The following is a 16,817-nucleotide window of genomic DNA, read 5'->3' as shown; positions in this document are numbered from 1 at the left end:
GGTAATTATTCTTTCAATTAACTTTTTTAAGTAACAGGCCAAGTGATGCCCTTCCAGGTAACGAGTCTCAGAAGTAACGGGCTGGATTTTGTCTTTTTCCAAGTAACGTCTGAACCTGGTAACCTTCTGGTAACGTGTGTTCCATATAACGCGTGTCAAGTAACAGGCAGGTAGCTTCCGTACTGAAGTACCCTTCACTTCGTTTACCTTGACTATCTCTCTATCTATCTATAGCCCGACGCCCTAATCCCGCAAAGGGTGGCGAGTTCCAACAAGGTGTGTATGTTTGTTCAGGAAATTAGTACATCAGCAGCTTGGCTGGTGGTGTTTACCGAACGTCTGCTTCATCATCTTAGGCTTTGTTGGCAGAATGGTGAAGGGACTGAAGGCATTACGTATTATTATTCGTGCGCTCGTGAAGCAAGAGCAGGTGTGTGTGTTCTTACCTTACCTAATTGTTCTTACCTAATTGTATCTTTACAGGAATGAGTCAAGCTCGTACTGTCCCGTGTCTTAAACCATATTTATCGTACATATCCTTAAATTTGTGTGTGTGTGTGTGTGTGTGTGTGTGTGTGATTACGTTAATGATGTTGTATGGCTGATTTGAACCCGCACCCGGTGAACTGGAAGTTGGATTTTTTAAGCTGTCCTTTTGCAGTCTACCATCCTCCTTTCGGGGGATTGAGAAGGAACTGGGGGAGTCAGAGGGACGTTTGTATTGGTGGCACTGCATGTAGGCGGCCTTTTCCAGTGAAGTGTTGCATTGTTTTTATTTAGTTGGGTTTTCATGTGGCAGTTAATTATTAGAAAGAAAATTATTCCAATCTTGTCGCCTTTGTCGTAAACAATAAACAAATTAATCAGTCGTGCTTTAGAAATTAATTGAAGTTAAGATTTTTATATTTATGTTTATATAATAATAATTTTCGTATATTACTCTCAAATGGTACATTAATAACTCTTATTTTGAAATATTAGAATTAAAATTATATCAGTTTCGAATGCGATCAGCTGTAAATACTGGCCAGAAGAAGGCGTGATGACTGATGTGGCTGCCAGCTGGACAGAACAGTTCTTTTAATACTTTGTGACAGCATAAACAGCTCTAAGGCAGCTCACCGTAAGTTATTTTAGAAGTTTTGCGATATTTTGAGAGCTTAGTGACGCCCTGGGTAACATACAAGCGTGCAAATAGGGATGCGTGGGTGAGTTTCAAAGCTTTACTCCTTCAGTTGTAATTATTTAAAATACTTAAACGGCATTGAGGTGCAGGGGAGGGACGCCTTCATGTGGTGGCACTGATGGGACTGGTTGGTGGAGCTGTTCAGTTATGTAAACGTTCTTCAGGTCTCCCAATCCTCCAAAAGGAAGAAGGGTAATTTTGGCCTGTGGTCAAGAGTTCAAGATTAGTTTTGGATTGCAATTACCATGCCGGTACCCTTTTAGGCAAGAGAGCTCCCATACATGTTAATGTATTGTATATATTTGTCATTATTATTGTTGTTATTATTTTATTTTGGGGGGGGGCGTTACCCTTATTTGTTGGTGATGGATTTATGTAAAGTTGCAGATATGCATTATCTTAAAGGTGTTAATTTTTCATTATTATAATTTATTGTATTTTTTTTTTTTTTTTTTTTAATGCAGCCTATGGAAAAATACCTGCCGGTTAATTAGTGGTTGAGGTTAATTGTCCCATGGTTAATCTGTCAGCAGTTGTTTTGTCCCAGTTAACCCAAAGAAATTCCCAAATCTGACTTAAACCAACTTAATCAAACCTAACAACTTGATAACTTAGCCTGATGACTTAACCTAATAACTTTAACCCAAAGCAATAGCATAATCTAACTTAACAACCTAACCTATCCAATCCAATCCAATCCTAACAACTTTCTCTAACCTAACTCAGTAACTTACTGGTAATCTAACCTAACCTAAACCATCCAGTCCTGACCAACCGTAACCTAACAACTCTGTCTGACAAACTCTGGATAATGAGAATGAAGGATGAATAGGTCTGTCTGTCTATTTCTAGATGCCATAATCCTGTAAGGGGTGGCCACAAACAAATCTCCTCCATGGTGCCCAGTCCCCCATCATTTCACTGCCCTTCCCCTAGCTCACACTTCCCCCTCACTCATATACCTCTCCACTCCATCCCTCCATCTCATCTTCAGCCTTCCCCTCCACCTCACTTACATAGACTTTCATCCAAATCAAGCAATCTTTAGTCTCCTTTGTATCCAAATGTGTATTTTGTGCAGAATTTGGGTAATTTGGGTGTTTTAAATGATATATAATAATGAAACTTAAAAGTAATCCCATGGGAGGCATATGAGAGAGGGTGTGGGTTGGAGAGAGGGTAGCCTGATAGTGTAGGACATGGAGGTGATTTGTTTGTGGCCACTCCTTACAGGATGAAGGTGTCTAGCTTTAGAATTTTAACTTTTATTTATTTATTTTTTTATACAAGAAAGAAGGAACCTAAGGCCAGAATCCCACAAAATTGTTCCCTCCAAGGAAAAAAAAAGTACCGGTAACCAGGCCTCTCATAAGATTGTTATTGTTAGTGGATAGGGGCTGCTGCAGTTTGTTTCGTTTCGTTTCGTTTTTAAAGGCTCCAACATGCTTGCATGTGTCGGCCTTGGTCACCTAATGGCGGCTCTCCATGCTGCACGATCCATTGCAGCCTCCCTGTTCAGTCCCTTAACCCTCAGGTCACACTTAATGACCTCGTCCCATGTCTTTCTCGGTCTACCCCTCATAACCCCACCCCCAATATTAACACTTCTCTCCTTCCTCACCCAATTATCATCCCCCATCCTCTCCACATGCAGTGTGTCCCAATTAATTATAGCAAGATGCCAGTACAAAGGATGAAAGTTTTGCCAAGTTAAAAGAGAGAGAGAGGGACAAAATTGTTTTATGAAAAGAGAGATAAAAAGTAATTGATTGTACATTACATACACTGGAGATTTTTTTATATACTCACTTATTTCCTTACTGTTTGTAATTATAGTGACAGAGTGACTTGGAGGCGTTTTGTCTGTGGCCACCCTTTGCGGGATTGGGGCGTCGGGTTATAGATAGATAGATAGATTGTAATTATAAATAGTGTTGTTGCCGGCTTACATACGCACTACAGTTTTAGCGTACCAGTACCTACCTATACGACCTTCAAAGACAAACGACCACCCCTTATGGGATTATGGCATCTGGCAGTAGATAGGTAGTTGTTCTATGATACTTTATTTATACTGTATTAGTAAGAAATAGATAGGGTATGCGGCTGGGTCATGTGCCTGGCTCAGGGAAGATGGACGTCCCTGCCCTGCATAGTCCTGGGTCACCCTAGGGCAAGGTGTAGCTCCCGTTAGTCCACCATAATGATAAAGGTGTAGCTCCCGTTAGTCCACCATAATGATATCACTTATATGGTTACCATCATCCCAGGAGGTGCAGTACTACCATGTGAGTGCTGTGGGGCCAGGGACTGGTAGTTGACCTTGCGCAACACTCCCAGGTGGGGAACTCCGCCACATTTACCAGGTAGTTAGAGTCAGACTAAGACTACTACTGATACTGATACATATAACAAATCTGCCATACACTGCTCATCCTCTTGGGACTGTGCCTCCTGCACCTTGCGATGTAGAAGGACCCAGTTCTCACCCTGGCAGGGTTCTGTCTGCCACAGCAAGGTGGCTGCTTGCATGTGGTTGATGGGCCTGCTTAGCCAAACAGACTGGGATAGAGCAACAACAAACACGAGTTAAATAGGATGATTGCAGTACAGCACAGCTTTAGAAAATGGCAAATGATGTAAAAAAAAAAAAAAAAAATTACTACTGGTATTGTGTACTGATTCTCACCTCACCCCAACAGACAATGCCGGATCGCAGACGTCAGCGGCAGCAGCGGGTTCGGCACGATGCTGGAGGTGAGCCAGGGAAATGACAGACGGGGGATATGTTATTGCCTGGACTGTAGTGATGTAGTTGTTTCACTGTGATTGGCGCAGAAGAGTTAACGATGGAGGAATGACAGGAAATGAAATGTGACAGTGGATGAATGAATGTATGAGAGAGAGAGAGAGAGTGCGCGCCTAGCTCCTCTTCCTTCACTCTCACCAGTATTCTGCTCCACTTCCTGATTTCCTAACAAACTTCAGATTATCAAGGTTCAGCTGCCAATATTCTCACACAGATAGGCTAAGGTGATACAGGTGAACAGTTTAAATTTATGATGGAACAGACTTACAAGACGGATAACACTTCATCACCTTGCACTGGAGGTGTGAGTGAGTTTGGCCTTTTTATTATATTTATGTGCTTGTTTGTTTATTTTTTATTTAGCTCTTTTAAATATTGTAAGCATATTCAGTTCTTTGACTGTTATTTCAATGCAAAAATTTTCAGGCCAAGTTCTAAGTGAAGGGAGTAATTCTACTGGTGATTGTGGTATCATAAAGGCTTCAGCATGCTTTCATCTGTTGGCCTTGGTCACCTAATGGCAGCTCTCCATGCTGCTTGATCTCTGGCAGCCTCCCTATTCAGTCCCTTATCCCTGAGGTCAGAAACTGTGCTCTCATCCCAGGTTTTCTTCAGTCTGCCACTCACAATCCTACCCCTGACATTCACATTTCTCACCATCCACATCCAGCTGTCATCCTCCATCCTCCCCATATGCCCAGACCATCTCAGTCTACCCCTCCTCATCACAACACCAGTACAGTCCAGTCCCATCCTTCCTCTCTCTCAAGTCTTCAATAAATTCACACTATTAGGCCAAGTTTAAGTGACGGGAGTATAGCGATGGTTATTGTGGCATTCGTATATCTTCCTTCGTCTCCCCCCAGGCCCACAGAATCCAGTTGGTGCCAGTAATCGAGACCCTGAGCCGGAGAAAGAACCCACAGCAGCCAAGGTTCAGAGGCAGGGGGGCAGCGGTGTGGCGTATGCTGAACCCAAACAGTACGAGTCAGGTATGAGATATTGGTGTGTATGTTCTTACCTAATTGTGTGTGTGTGTGTGTATGTGTGACTACTGTATCAGAGTTTTTCTTGTTCTCATTACCCACTCCCAGCCTTAGTGATGATGGTGAGTGTTGATCATGGTGATGGTGATTGATGGTGGTGATAATGAGTAATGATAATTATGATGATGGTGATTGATGATGATGCTTAAGCGGGAAAGAATGGTTAGGACTGGTGGTGGCAGTAGTGATGATGATGATGGTGGTGGTGGTGATCATGAAGGTGGTGGTGATGACGATTGTAATGATAATAACGATGATGATTGTTTTTTTCCAGTGACGATAATGCCAGACAAGGAGGTAAAGGAGCCACAGAAATACCAGCGTGGCAGTGTGTTGAGCAACTGGTCTCGGTACGAAGAGATGGCAGCCAACGAGCCCGAGGACGGAGAGGATTACATGATTGGCGAAGACTTCGCTGAGATTTTAGAGCAGCAAGGTGGGTAGTGTGTGTGTGTGTGTGTGTGTGTGTGTGTGTGTGTGTGTGTGTGACTGTGTGTGTATCAGAGAGAGAGAGATTTGGTAAAGATTTTCACATTCTTGAACAGCACTGTGAGTAGTATGCCCTTATGCCTTTAGTTCCATATTGTTGTTGGTTCAGAAAGTGCCCTAACATCTTTTCCTAAGCAATTTAGTTTGCATATCACACCTTGCTATCATCTTTTATGTTGTACTGAGAGGATTACACAGTTAGCGAAGATTTGTCACAGATATTTAAACAGTAAAGAGTGTTTTTTTTATTGTTACTAGACTTATTACCTATTTCTGGACATCATGCAGCTTCCTAGACACCTGGACATCATGTAGTTTCTTAGATATATCATGCATTTTCTTAGATACTTGGACATCATTCAGTTTTTTAGATGCCTGATGGTGTAGTGGGTAAAGGCTTTTCTTAGATATATCATGCATTTTCTTAGATACTTGGACATCATTCAGTTTTTTAGATGCCTGATGGTGTAGTGGGTAAAGGCACACCAAGTGGATGAGGGCCATAAGGATGTAAGCTGTGTTTATCTGTGTGTTTGTATATTAATCCATCTATGTGTGTGCTTACCTGTGTTTCAGCCAATAGCGCCGGGAGTCACCTGCGTTTGAAGGGAGAGATGGACTGGGAAGATGAGGAGGCCAGCATCTTAGCCTCCCATGGCCTCGGTGCGCTACACGTGGCTGACTTGGTGGCCGCCATCAACACACTGCCTCTATACACACAGCTTAATATATCAGAAGACTCTTTACCTGTTAGTATATGCCCCCTGATGCTATCTGACTATATTTATCAAACATGTAGAGAGAGAGAGACTAATGAGGAGTGTGTGAGAGGGGGAGAGGGAGGGGGAGACTGAGGATGTGGTGGTGTCTGCCATCAACACACTGCCTCTATACACTCAGCTTAATATACCAGAAGACTCTTTACCTGTTAGTATATGCCTCCTGATGCTGTTTGACTATTGTATATATATTTATCGAACATATGGAGAGTGAGAGACTAACAAGTAGAGTGTATGAGAGGGAGGGGGAGGCTGAGGATGAAGTGGTGGCCTTCATATAAACTCTCCTTCTATACACACAATATACCAGAAGACTGTTTACCAGTGAGTGTATTGTAATGTATAGGTGTTGATGCGTTGCAGGGTGTGTGGTGTAGTGTAGCTGTGAGGAATTCTGGTGTGGCTGTATCAGAGTAAGCTATGTGAGATGTATTTACCTAGATGTGTTATACAGGATTTGAGCTGTGTCTGTCTGTCTCTGTCTCTCTCTCTCTCTCCAAAGTCCATTTTACCTCTCTTTCAAGGACTCGGTGGTTGAATTCTACACACAGTTGGCCGACGACAACTGCAAACTCTATAAACCCAACAAGGAATACAAGGACTGCTCAGAAATCCACGAAAAGCTGCTGCAGAGCCTGAAGATAAGCGAGGCCGAACCGCTGGCCCTGATAACTGACGAAAACTTGGAGGAAACGGAAAATATACCCAGCACCAAGACGGCCGTGGACGTCGCCCTGTCGCTTACCGAGGCCTTCGCGCCGGAGCCTGAGGATGTGGATTTGAACACCCTCCTGCAGGCGCCGGGTGTCGAGAAGGATGCCACGCCACCCCGAGAGCCCAGTCCTGTTAAGAGCCAACCAGTCGTTAGGGAGAACCGTCCAAAACTGATTAAGGAAGACAGTCCAAAACCGGTTAAAGAGAACAGTCCAAAACCAGTCACGAAAGAAAATGGCCCTAAGGCAATAGTCAAGGAAAATAATGCTAAACCCGTAGCTAAGGAAAAGAGTCCTAAACCCCAGCCAGCCACTAATGACAAGCCAGATAAGAATGTCAGTCGTGCCGCCAAGTCAAATGAAAAAACGAAAAACAAGCCTGTCAGAGAGCCACCAAAAGCAAAGGGTCCGGGAGGCTTTGATTTTGGGCTTTCTAAAGTGAACAGTGCCACGGCTGCTAAGAAGGCAGGGCAAGACGCCAAGGCAGCCGTGATGGACATTTCAGACCTGCTGGAAGTGGAGGAGGCCAAGGAGGAGACTCAAGGCCCAGCTGTTGACCTGGACGCGCCCATAGAACACGAGAAGCCTGTGATTGTGTCAAAAACTGAGGCCGAGGACTTAGAGGATTGGCTTGACTCTGTGCTGGATGATTAGAGGAGGAAAGTACAGTAATCCCTCTGTATAAAAAGCCCTTGTATAATTATCCATCTATCAGTGTATCTATCTTATCTGCATCTATCTAGACGCCCCAGTAGAACGTGAGAATCCTGTGATAATTTCCAGAACTGAGGCACAAAATTTGGGGGCTTGGCTTGACTCTGCTGGTCGGTTACAGGACGCACGATATACAGAAGCAGACCAAAGAAGACCTGGAATGAGGTCATAGGGTGTGATGTTAGGCCATCATAAGGTGATCAAGGTCAGTGTATGTTGGAGCCTTTATAAACGATATGATATGATTTTTGTCCTTGTGGCTATGTGGATCTGAAGTAGATGGACTGCAGGCTGAAATTGTCCCTTTTTCACCCCACCGTCGTCCTTTTGGGGGATAGGGAGAAGGCTGAGGGATGCATTGGGGTGCGACCCATTGCAGTGCAGGGTGAAATTTACCTCTCCAGTTGTCCACCGTCCTTCGTATGGGGGAATAGAGATAAGGAGGGAGGGAGCGTAGGGTGGAATTGACCCTATCTTGCAGTCCACCATTAATTGTTTTCGGGGTTAGGGAGGGAGGGCGGGGTGAAATTACCTCTCCGTTGATGCCACTGTGTGAAGGCTTCCGTCTCAAGCCACATAATAATGCAGTAAATCATCCCAGTGTCAGCTTACTGCCATAGAGCACAACAGTCCTGTGATAAATATTTAAAACTGACGCAGAAAACTCAGCCTAGTGCTGGATGATTAGAAAACAGATGTGTTGCTTTAGACCCCATGACTTTATTTATTTATTTTCTCCCTAGACAGCGTTATTTAGGTTCGGAGAGGCTTTTTGAACTTGAGAGGTGTGATACAGCCTTCATTAATGTTCATGATTATTATTATTATTCACAGTAATTATTATTAAGTATATTTTATGACTATTGATTATATATTTTTTTATTATCATTATTATTATTATTATTGATACTACTAATAGTTATTTTTAGTATTATATTTTGTAGAGCCTCATTCATATAGTTATTATTATTATTATTATTATTATTATTAGTTTATTTTTTCAGACATTCTGCTTAGTGGAGACTTCCCAGCTTGGAGGGGTTAGCTATAGCCATCATTAACACTCTTAGGCATTATATTTTATTATTATTATTATTATTATTATTACTATTATTATTATTATTATTATTATTACTATTATTATTATTATTACTATTATTATTATTATTACTATTATTATTATTATTATTATTATTATTATTATTACTATTATTATTATTATTCCTTCATGTTTAGGTTGATACATTGCACAGATATGAAGTTTATATAACAATTCATTGGGTTTTCGCATCGGTATATGAGTCACAGCGATGATGATGATGACGACGATAGGAAATGAGTTACGTGATGATGATTATGATGATGATAATGATGACGATGATGATAATGATGACGATGATGATAATGACGACGATGATGATAATTCTGTGACATATTTTGCTATTGTTACCTTTATAAGACACTATGCTTAATATATCAAAATTATCTATTCTGCTATATTTCCTTGACCAGAATATAATCAGTGTGTCTCTCTCTGCATCTCTCTCTCTCTCTCTCTCTCTCTTTCTCCTGCCTTTGTCATTCCATTTGTCTATCTATCTATCTAAATATTGTCTGTCCATCTGTCTGTCTAACTGGGTCCTAATGGGTTTGTGTCTGAGGGGTGGTTTGAGGTATTTTGTTTATGGAATGCTACTCAAGGGAAGGAGAAAGTGAGAGAGGAAAGAGGGAGGGAAATAAACGGAGGAAAAGAAAAGGAACGAGAGAGGAGGGAAACAGGAGGGAGGGAGGGAGAGAAGCAGGAGGGAAGGAAGGAGGGAGAGAAACAGGAGGGAAGGAAATGGAACGAGAGAGGAGGGAAACAGGAGGGAGGGAAGTAGAGAAACAGGAAGGAAGGGGAGGGGGAGAGGGAGGAAAGGAAAAGGAAGGAAACAGGAGGGAGGGAAGTAGAGAAACAGGAAGGAGAGAGTGGGAAGAGGGAGGGAAAGAATGAGGGAGGAAAGGAAATGAACGAGAGAGGAGGGAAGAAGGAAGAGAAACAGGAAGGAAGGGGAGGGAGGGAGGAAAGGAAAAGGAAGGAGAGAGGGAGGGAAGGAGAGAGTCGCTATCGTGAATAATTAGTGATACACGCGAATTAGAGAGAGAGAGAGAGGCATGAATAAGGAGGTAGGGGAGGAGGGAGAGTGACATGCAGGCGGGTGGAGGGGGAGGGAGGGAGAGAAGCTATGAATAGGAATGGAGGGAGGGAAGACCTAGAGAGGCAGGGAGGGAGAGAGAAAAAAGGGGGGGAGAAAGCTAGAGTAAGAGAAAGAATGGAGGAATATTAGAGAGAGAGAGGGAATAATATGAGAGAGAGGGAGGGAGGGGGTAATATTAGAGAGAGCGAGGGAGGGAGTAATATTAGAGAGAGAGAGAGAGAGAGCAGCGTAGCAACTTTAGTATGGCAGCTCACACAAGGCTGCCAACATGTGGTGAGCTCTCTCTCTCTCACACTCGCTCACTCTCTCTCTCTCTCTCACTATCTTTCCATACTTCCTTTCGTCTTCTTCATTCACTATCTCTCATTTTCCTTCACGGCCCGCTCTCTTCCTTTCTCACTCTCTCTAAGCTCCTCTCCCTCCCCCTCTCTCTCACACATGCACACTTTCCCCCTCCCTCTCCGTCATTCTCTCTCTCTCATTCACTCTCTTTCATTTTCTTTCCTCCCTCTATCTCTTCCCCTCCCTTTCTCTCTCTCTCTCTCTCTCTCTCTCTCTCTCTCTCTCTCTCTCTCTCTCTCTCAGAAAAAAACAATATATATACATCAGTTGGAAAATAATGAGTAAAGAAAAAAGAAAATTAAAGAGAAAAGAGAGTGAGTTATTGTGGAAAAGAGAGAGAAGAGCATTAGTGAAGAGATATATAAAGAGAAAGAGAGGAGGGTAGTGAAGAGAAGGAAGAGTGTGTGAAAGACGGAGAGAGAGAGAGAGAGAGAGGAAAGGCAGAAGAGAGGAAAGGAAATGTTTGTGTGGAATACGAAGAGAGGAGAGAGTGGATTGTGTGGAGAAAGAGAGAGAGAGAAAGGAGGGAGAGAGTGGAGCGTGTGGAGAAGAGAGAGAAGAAAAGAGAAGGTGAATAGAGGAGAGAAGGGTAGAGTGTGGAATGTGTGGAGAAGAGAGAGAAGTTAGAGAGGAGGAGAATGAAAAGAGAGAGAGAGAGAGAGAGAAGCGTTTGTGGAAGACGAAGAGAGGATGGACAGGAGAGAAACGTTTGCATGAAAGACAAAGAGAGTGGAGAGAGAGAGAGAAAAAAGAGAAACGTTTATGTAGAACACGAAGAAAGAGGGGACAGGCAGGAGAGAGAGAGGGAAACGTTTATGTGGAAGACAAAGAGAAAGAAAAACGTGTGGAAGAAGGAAGAAAGGTGGATTGTGATGATGATGATGATGACAAACAGGAAATTCACAAAGGTGGAGAGAGAGAGAGAAGGGAACGAGGATAGTCGTGAAAGATATAAGTAAAGAGAAAGGGAGGAGCGAGAGGGAGGGGGGGATTGTGTGTAGAAGTGAAGGAAAGCTCACACACACACACACACACACACACACACACACACACACACACACACACACAAATGCCCAGTTTTCGAGAGGATGCGTTTATCATGACAGGATATGTAGCTGTGTGTGTGATAGTGGATTGGGTGGAGGTGGTGGAGGGAGAGAGAGAGAGAGGTGGAGAAGGGCAGTAGTGTTGGTGAGAGAGAGGTGGAGAGGAGAGAGAAGGAGCAGTGGAGAGAAGAGAAAGAGAGGCGTGGAGAGAAGAGAGAAGACTGGAGAGAATCGTGAAACTGAAGGTATGGTTGGTAGAGGGGAGGGAAGTGGAAGGCAGTGGTGTTGGTGAGAGAGGTGGAGAGGAGAGAAAAAGAGAGTAGTGGAGAGAAAAGAGGCATGGAGGGAAGAGAGAGAAAATTGGAGACAGGAGACAGAATCGTGAAGAAGAGGTAGAGCTGAGAGGAGAGAGAGAGAGAGAGAGAGAAGTAAGAAAATATTGGAGAGAGAGAGAGAGAGTGAGAGTGACACTGTGAAGAGTAAAAAGATAGACAGAAGTGATGAAGACAGATGAAGAGTGATGTGGGTGGTGATGATGGTGGTGGTGGTGATGCGTAACAGTGGTATATGAACCAGTGTTGTGGTGTGGTGTGGTGTATTGATCGATGGCGTTGTGGTGAGCTGTGGTGGATGGTGATGTTTGTTTGTGGTGGTGTGGTAGTATACAGAATTCATTGTTGTGGTGGTGAGGGAGGAAACAGATGTGGTCGCAGGTGTGGTAGTGTGGTGTGGTGTAAGGAGTCTTTAGATGTGGTGGTGGTATTGTGTTTTGCATTAAGGATTAAGACAGATGTGGCTGTGGTGGTGGTGGTAGTGAATTGTGGTAGGTGTGGAGCTATGGCAGTAAGATTAACGTAGATGTGGTGGACATGTGTGGTGGTGGTGGTGTGGTATAGGCAGTGTTTTGAAACTGTGGTGTTAGGAGGATCGATGGAATTATACTGCAGTGTGGTAGGTGTGGTGTGGTGGTGGTGGTATTACAGGTGTCAGTGCAGAGAGAGAGAGGCTGTAGTTAGTGTGGTGGTATGGTTGAAAGCATGATGTGGTGATGGTGTGGCAGTGGGTGTTTTAGAAATGTGGTGTGGTAGTGTACGTGGATGTGGTAGGATAGTGTGGTGTGGCAAGGTGATTGGTTGGTGGTATAGTGTGGTGTTGGTAGTAGGGTGGTGTTTGTGCCAAGACACACACACACACACACACACACACACACACACAGTCAAGGTATCATGATTTTTCCATTCTTCAAGGTACCGTTAATAGCCGTGTGTGTGTGTGTGTGTTTGTGTGTATGAGAGAGAGAGAGACTTCGGAATAGTAAGAATCAAGATTAGGGTGATGATAATTATGTTGATGGTGATGACAGTAATAATGGTGATGATAATTATGATGATAGTAATGATGATGAGCAATTCGTCACGCCATGAATAATCCTCGGGTGTTCCGTTATCGCTTTCGGTATCTCAGCATTTCGGATTCCTGTCCCTATACCTTTGCATTTTTTCGCCAGTGTTTTCTTATTTAATTCTCTGTGTATTTTGTATTATTTTTACGTAGCGTTTTTGTGATTTAAAATATTTATGACCTAGTGTTTGTCTTCATGTTTTGTTATGGACGCGACCGTGTTAAATTTCCAAGGTCCTTTCCATGTTTTTTATACATATACAGTTTCTTACATTATTAATTATATATATTCACGTGTTTTCATAATTGTGTATCATATTATTATTATTATTGATATATTAGGTTGGGATCATGCGTTCAGAGGAGTATTTGAGTACTGTATTTATTTATTTGCAAAACATTAAATATTTCAAACAGTCAGTCATTAATTTGTTTATTTTTTCGTGGGGGAGGGGGGTGTTGTTTCGAAGGAATAATAATAATTCACCCCTTGCAGTGTGTAACGCATATTTTATTTAATTCTTGCAACGTAAATATGATTCTAAAAATTGAGGGCGTTTCTGGCATTGTTAGTGAAGGCTGTATCCAACTGCTTCAGTTTCAAAATTTAAAGGAGAAATATATTAACTGTTTCATAGGGGTTAAGGGGATATATTTCCGGATTTTTTTCCTCCAACTACCAATGTATAATAATAATAATAATAATAATAATAATAATAGAGGGATTCGTATGCTTGGCGAGTGATCCTTTCTGCTTTAGGCGATGACACAACTTAGACGCCTACACACACACCTACCTGCCTGACTCTCTCTCTCTCTCTCTCTCTCTCTCTCTCTCTCTCTCTCTCTCTCATGCCATTATTGTGCCTTTTCATCCATTCTATGCTTATTATTCTATTCTGCATATATTCACCTCCATGTCATTGGCTGCTCGTCTCTCCTCTCTTTTCTCCTTTCATCTTTTCTCTTCTTTCCTCTCCTCTCCTCTCTTCCCTTCTTTCCTCTCCTCTCCTCTCCTCTCTTCCCTTCTCTCCTCTCCCCTCGTCCCCTCCCTTTCTCTTCTTTTATCTCTACTTCAGTTTTCATGGCTTTTCCCTCCCTTCGCCTCCCTACTCTCGATCGATGTCTCCCTAATCCCCCCCCTTCTCTCTCCTCTCTCTCTCTCTCTCTCTCTCTCTCTCTTTCCGTATTTATTGCTGTTATTTGTGTTCATCTTTCTACGTATTGCCGTTCTCTCTCTCTCTCTGTCTCTCTCTCTTCCCGTATTTATTGCTCTGATTAGTATTCCTCTTTACGTATTTATTGCTCCTATTTTTATTCCCCCCCCCCCTCTCTCTCTCTCTCTCTCTCTGGTATTGATCCACACATTCACCCACTCTCCCAATGTGAGCGATACTTTTTCACTTCTTAGCTATACTTCTTAAACAGAGAGAGAGAGAGAGAGAGCGATAAAGAGAGAGAGAGGGGGGGGGAGAGCACCCCTCCTTCCATCCCTCCTCAGTAACGACCCCCGTCTATCCAGTCCTATATTACCCTATCAGTTCTCCTTTCCGTGGCACTTCTTCGTGACTAGCATCATCCTTTACTGCGTCCAACAAACCTCAGCTCTTATATCTATTTCTGCCTGTGTTAGAACCATAATTATTACCAGTGTAAAGTATGTATTGATTCTCTCTCTCTCTCTCTCTCTCTCTCTCTCTCTCTCTCTCTCTCTCTCTCTCTCTCTCTCTCTCTCATTCTGTTGCATTTCCCTCCTCCATATCTAATCTACGCTTTCCTCTGTGTGTGTGTGTGTGTGTGTGTGTGTGTGTGTGTGTGTGTAGCTATCAGTCTATCATTCCCTCATTCATCTGTCCATCTCCCTATCCATCCATCCTTCCATCCTTCCATCCATCCATCTATCTATCCCTACTCATGAAGGACCTGTCTCACCGTCAGAGCTAAGTTATGCCTTACCTGGGGGAGTCGTCGGAGAGAGAGCGCCTTAAACCTGACTGGAGTTTCTTCACGAAGTTACCCGGCCTCTTGGTGGCTCTACAGATGGTGAGTGACACAGATTACACAGATGCTGAGGGCCCTGGAGCTAGGTTACGTAGATTATACAGATCTAGAGGACCTTAGTGGTGAGGGGTGGTTCTGGCAGTGATCTTCCTTTTTATGCGTCATTTAACTCCGTCTCTGTCCCCCGAGAGGATGATGGTGGACTGCAGGAAGAGGGTAACTTGAGCCTGCAGTCCACAGGGTTTTTGTCCAAATGATCCTGGAGTTGTTACTACTACTACTGTTACTACTACTACCACTACTACTACAGTTATACTCCATGTTGATTTATTTGTTTATCTTGTATGTAGTGTATGAGAGAGAGAGAGAGAGAGAGAGTGCCAGGCTAATCTCGTGTACCTTTGCATTTACCTCAGGGGTGCTGTGTGGTGGGGTTCCTGCTGGGTGTGGCTGGGTCAATGTTGTGGCGGGTGAGGTCAGGTCACGGCGTGTTTATCGTGTTCTCCTTCGTGGCCTCCCTCAGCTGCTGTGGCATGGCGGCGCTCAGGGTCTTACACCTACACACTGCACTCTGCCCCAGGACCCGCCTCGACTGGAATAAGATGGTCAGTGGCGTGGCAATTTAAAATGAGATTGGAGAGAGCATTTATTTTTTCTTTATCCCTTCTATCTATTGTCATTATTTATTATTATTATTATTATTACAAGTGCAGTACATATCCATCCTTTCCCTGCAGGGTCTGGTACACAGCGGCCTCAACAGCGTGTTAATGATGATCGCTAGCTGTGTCATGATTGAGGTGGCCTCCGCTGCTAGGATGCTGAGGGCTGCTGGGGTTAGTACTGCTGGTGACTGGCATTGGTGTTTATCTATCTGTGTATATCTATCTATCTGTCTATCTATCCATCTATCTATCTCAGGTGTTTGGGTTCCTGGCCTTCTCGGCGTTCCTGGCACACCTGGCGTGGGAGGTGGTCACGTGGAGGAAGAACAGAGACCTACACGCGCCATTATTTGAATCCGCCACCGTCGTGACAGGACGAGACAGACGTGAGTGTGTGTGTGCGTGTGTGTGTGTGTGTGTGTGTGTGTGTGTCTCTCTCTCTCTCTCTCTGATGTGTGAAAATGATCTTTATGGCGTTCTTAGTGGATTTTTTTATTATTATTATTGTTGTTTTATTGTTATTATCACTTCTACTACTACTACTACTGCAACTATTATTATTATTGTTGTTGCTGTTGCTACGGGTACTACTGCCTTTGCTATCCTTGTCTCATTCGCAGCGGTGTCGTGTGTGAGTGAGGGCAGCAGTGACGGTGGCAGGGGCGGGGTGGTGAGGGGGGCCGTGGCCATGGACGCGCAGGGCCATGAGGACGGCCAGGTTGGATTTGTGGCCATGAAACAGAGGCCGGTGTCGTCTTTCTTGCAGGTGGGTCACGTTTGCCCGTTTTATGTGCTATCTTTGTCTTATTCTTTTGGTATTTTTTAACTTTTGTCTTGGTCCGTGTTTCATACCCACAGCCTTGTGACGTCACTTCCCCCATGCTGTACGCGCCGGGATGGAAGGAAGAGGCGATGGAGAAGGGAGAGAACAGAGCGGAGGAAGGAAGAGAAGGAGAGAAGAGGGAGGGAGGAGAGAGGAAGGGAGAGAAGAGGGAGGGAGGAGAGAAAAATGGAGGGGAAGTAACCGAAAATCTAGTTTCAAATCGGTCCAGCTCATCCTCCTCCGCCTCCACCTCGGCCTGTGATTGGCAGGTTCCCTCGTGATTGCTAAGGTTCCAGTAATGTTCCACACCTCGCTTATTTCAACTATCACTATGGACTTTTAAAACTTACTGTGAAGACATTATTATTATTATTATTATTATTATTATTATTATTATTATTATACTTGTACTTTTTCATCACCATCGTCACCACTTCCTTCATTCTCAACACTGCCAAAGTTTTACAGTCACGGATGTTACGGTAGGGTTTAGATTTGTTATGATAGGGGAAAAGGAGCGAAGTTACTCCTCCTCCTTTTCTTCGTCTTCTTCCTCTCCTCCTCCTCCTCCTCCTCCTCCTCTTCTTCGTCTTCTTCTTCCTCCT

General features: G+C 43.6%; 2 protein-coding genes across 5 annotated transcripts; both read left to right on the top strand.

Moving 5' to 3' along the window:
- The first annotated feature begins 1,028 nt into the window (after positions 1 to 1,028).
- LOC145395152 (uncharacterized) lies at positions 1,029 to 7,714 on the top strand. The gene is made up of 6 exons (XM_080268845.1): positions 1,029 to 1,123; positions 3,889 to 3,943; positions 4,862 to 4,987; positions 5,316 to 5,477; positions 6,107 to 6,279; positions 6,834 to 7,714. Exons 2-6 carry the CDS (start codon positions 3,892 to 3,894, stop codon positions 7,674 to 7,676), a joined length of 1,356 nt encoding a protein of 451 aa, XP_080124971.1. The 5' UTR covers positions 1,029 to 1,123; positions 3,889 to 3,891; the 3' UTR covers positions 7,677 to 7,714.
- Positions 7,715 to 7,829: 115 nt separating this feature from the next.
- Positions 7,830 to 16,817, top strand: LOC145395153 (uncharacterized). 4 transcript variants are annotated; one of them, XM_080268847.1, is made up of 7 exons: positions 7,830 to 7,941; positions 14,662 to 14,766; positions 15,141 to 15,329; positions 15,462 to 15,560; positions 15,646 to 15,775; positions 16,010 to 16,155; positions 16,248 to 16,817. In XM_080268847.1, exons 2-7 carry the CDS (start codon positions 14,671 to 14,673, stop codon positions 16,491 to 16,493), a joined length of 906 nt encoding a protein of 301 aa, XP_080124973.1. In that variant the 5' UTR covers positions 7,830 to 7,941; positions 14,662 to 14,670; the 3' UTR covers positions 16,494 to 16,817. The 4 variants fall into 4 exon arrangements, with proteins under 4 accessions (XP_080124973.1, XP_080124972.1, XP_080124974.1 ...); XM_080268846.1 differs by lacking the exon at positions 7,830 to 7,941 and adding an exon at positions 10,193 to 10,207; XM_080268848.1 differs by lacking the exon at positions 7,830 to 7,941 and adding an exon at positions 11,594 to 11,714.

Source organism: Coenobita brevimanus, chromosome 30, assembly GCF_032717465.1.
Source record: "Coenobita brevimanus isolate Jiangsu-jjx chromosome 30, ASM3271746v2, whole genome shotgun sequence".
Lineage (NCBI taxonomy): Eukaryota > Metazoa > Arthropoda > Malacostraca > Decapoda > Coenobitidae > Coenobita > Coenobita brevimanus.
The sequence above is the reverse complement of the archived record's forward strand: the minus strand, read 5'-3'. Positions and strand labels throughout refer to the sequence as shown.

Bases quoted from the DNA above. Each gene is read 5' to 3' on its own strand.
- LOC145395152 (XM_080268845.1), top strand. From the start codon at position 3,892: ATGCCGGATCGCAGACGTCAGCGGCAGCAGCGGGTTCGGCACGATGCT. The intron at 3,944-4,861 runs GTGAGCCAGGGA...GTCTCCCCCCAG, and splicing joins GGTTCGGCACGATGCTGGAG to GCCCACAGAATCCAGTTGGT. The intron at 6,280-6,833 runs GTTAGTATATGC...CTCTCTTTCAAG, and splicing joins TATCAGAAGACTCTTTACCT to GACTCGGTGGTTGAATTCTA.
- LOC145395153 (XM_080268847.1), top strand. From the start codon at position 14,671: ATGCCTTACCTGGGGGAGTCGTCGGAGAGAGAGCGCCTTAAACCTGAC. The intron at 14,767-15,140 runs GTGAGTGACACA...CATTTACCTCAG, and splicing joins TCTTGGTGGCTCTACAGATG to GGGTGCTGTGTGGTGGGGTT. The intron at 15,330-15,461 runs GTCAGTGGCGTG...CTTTCCCTGCAG, and splicing joins GCCTCGACTGGAATAAGATG to GGTCTGGTACACAGCGGCCT.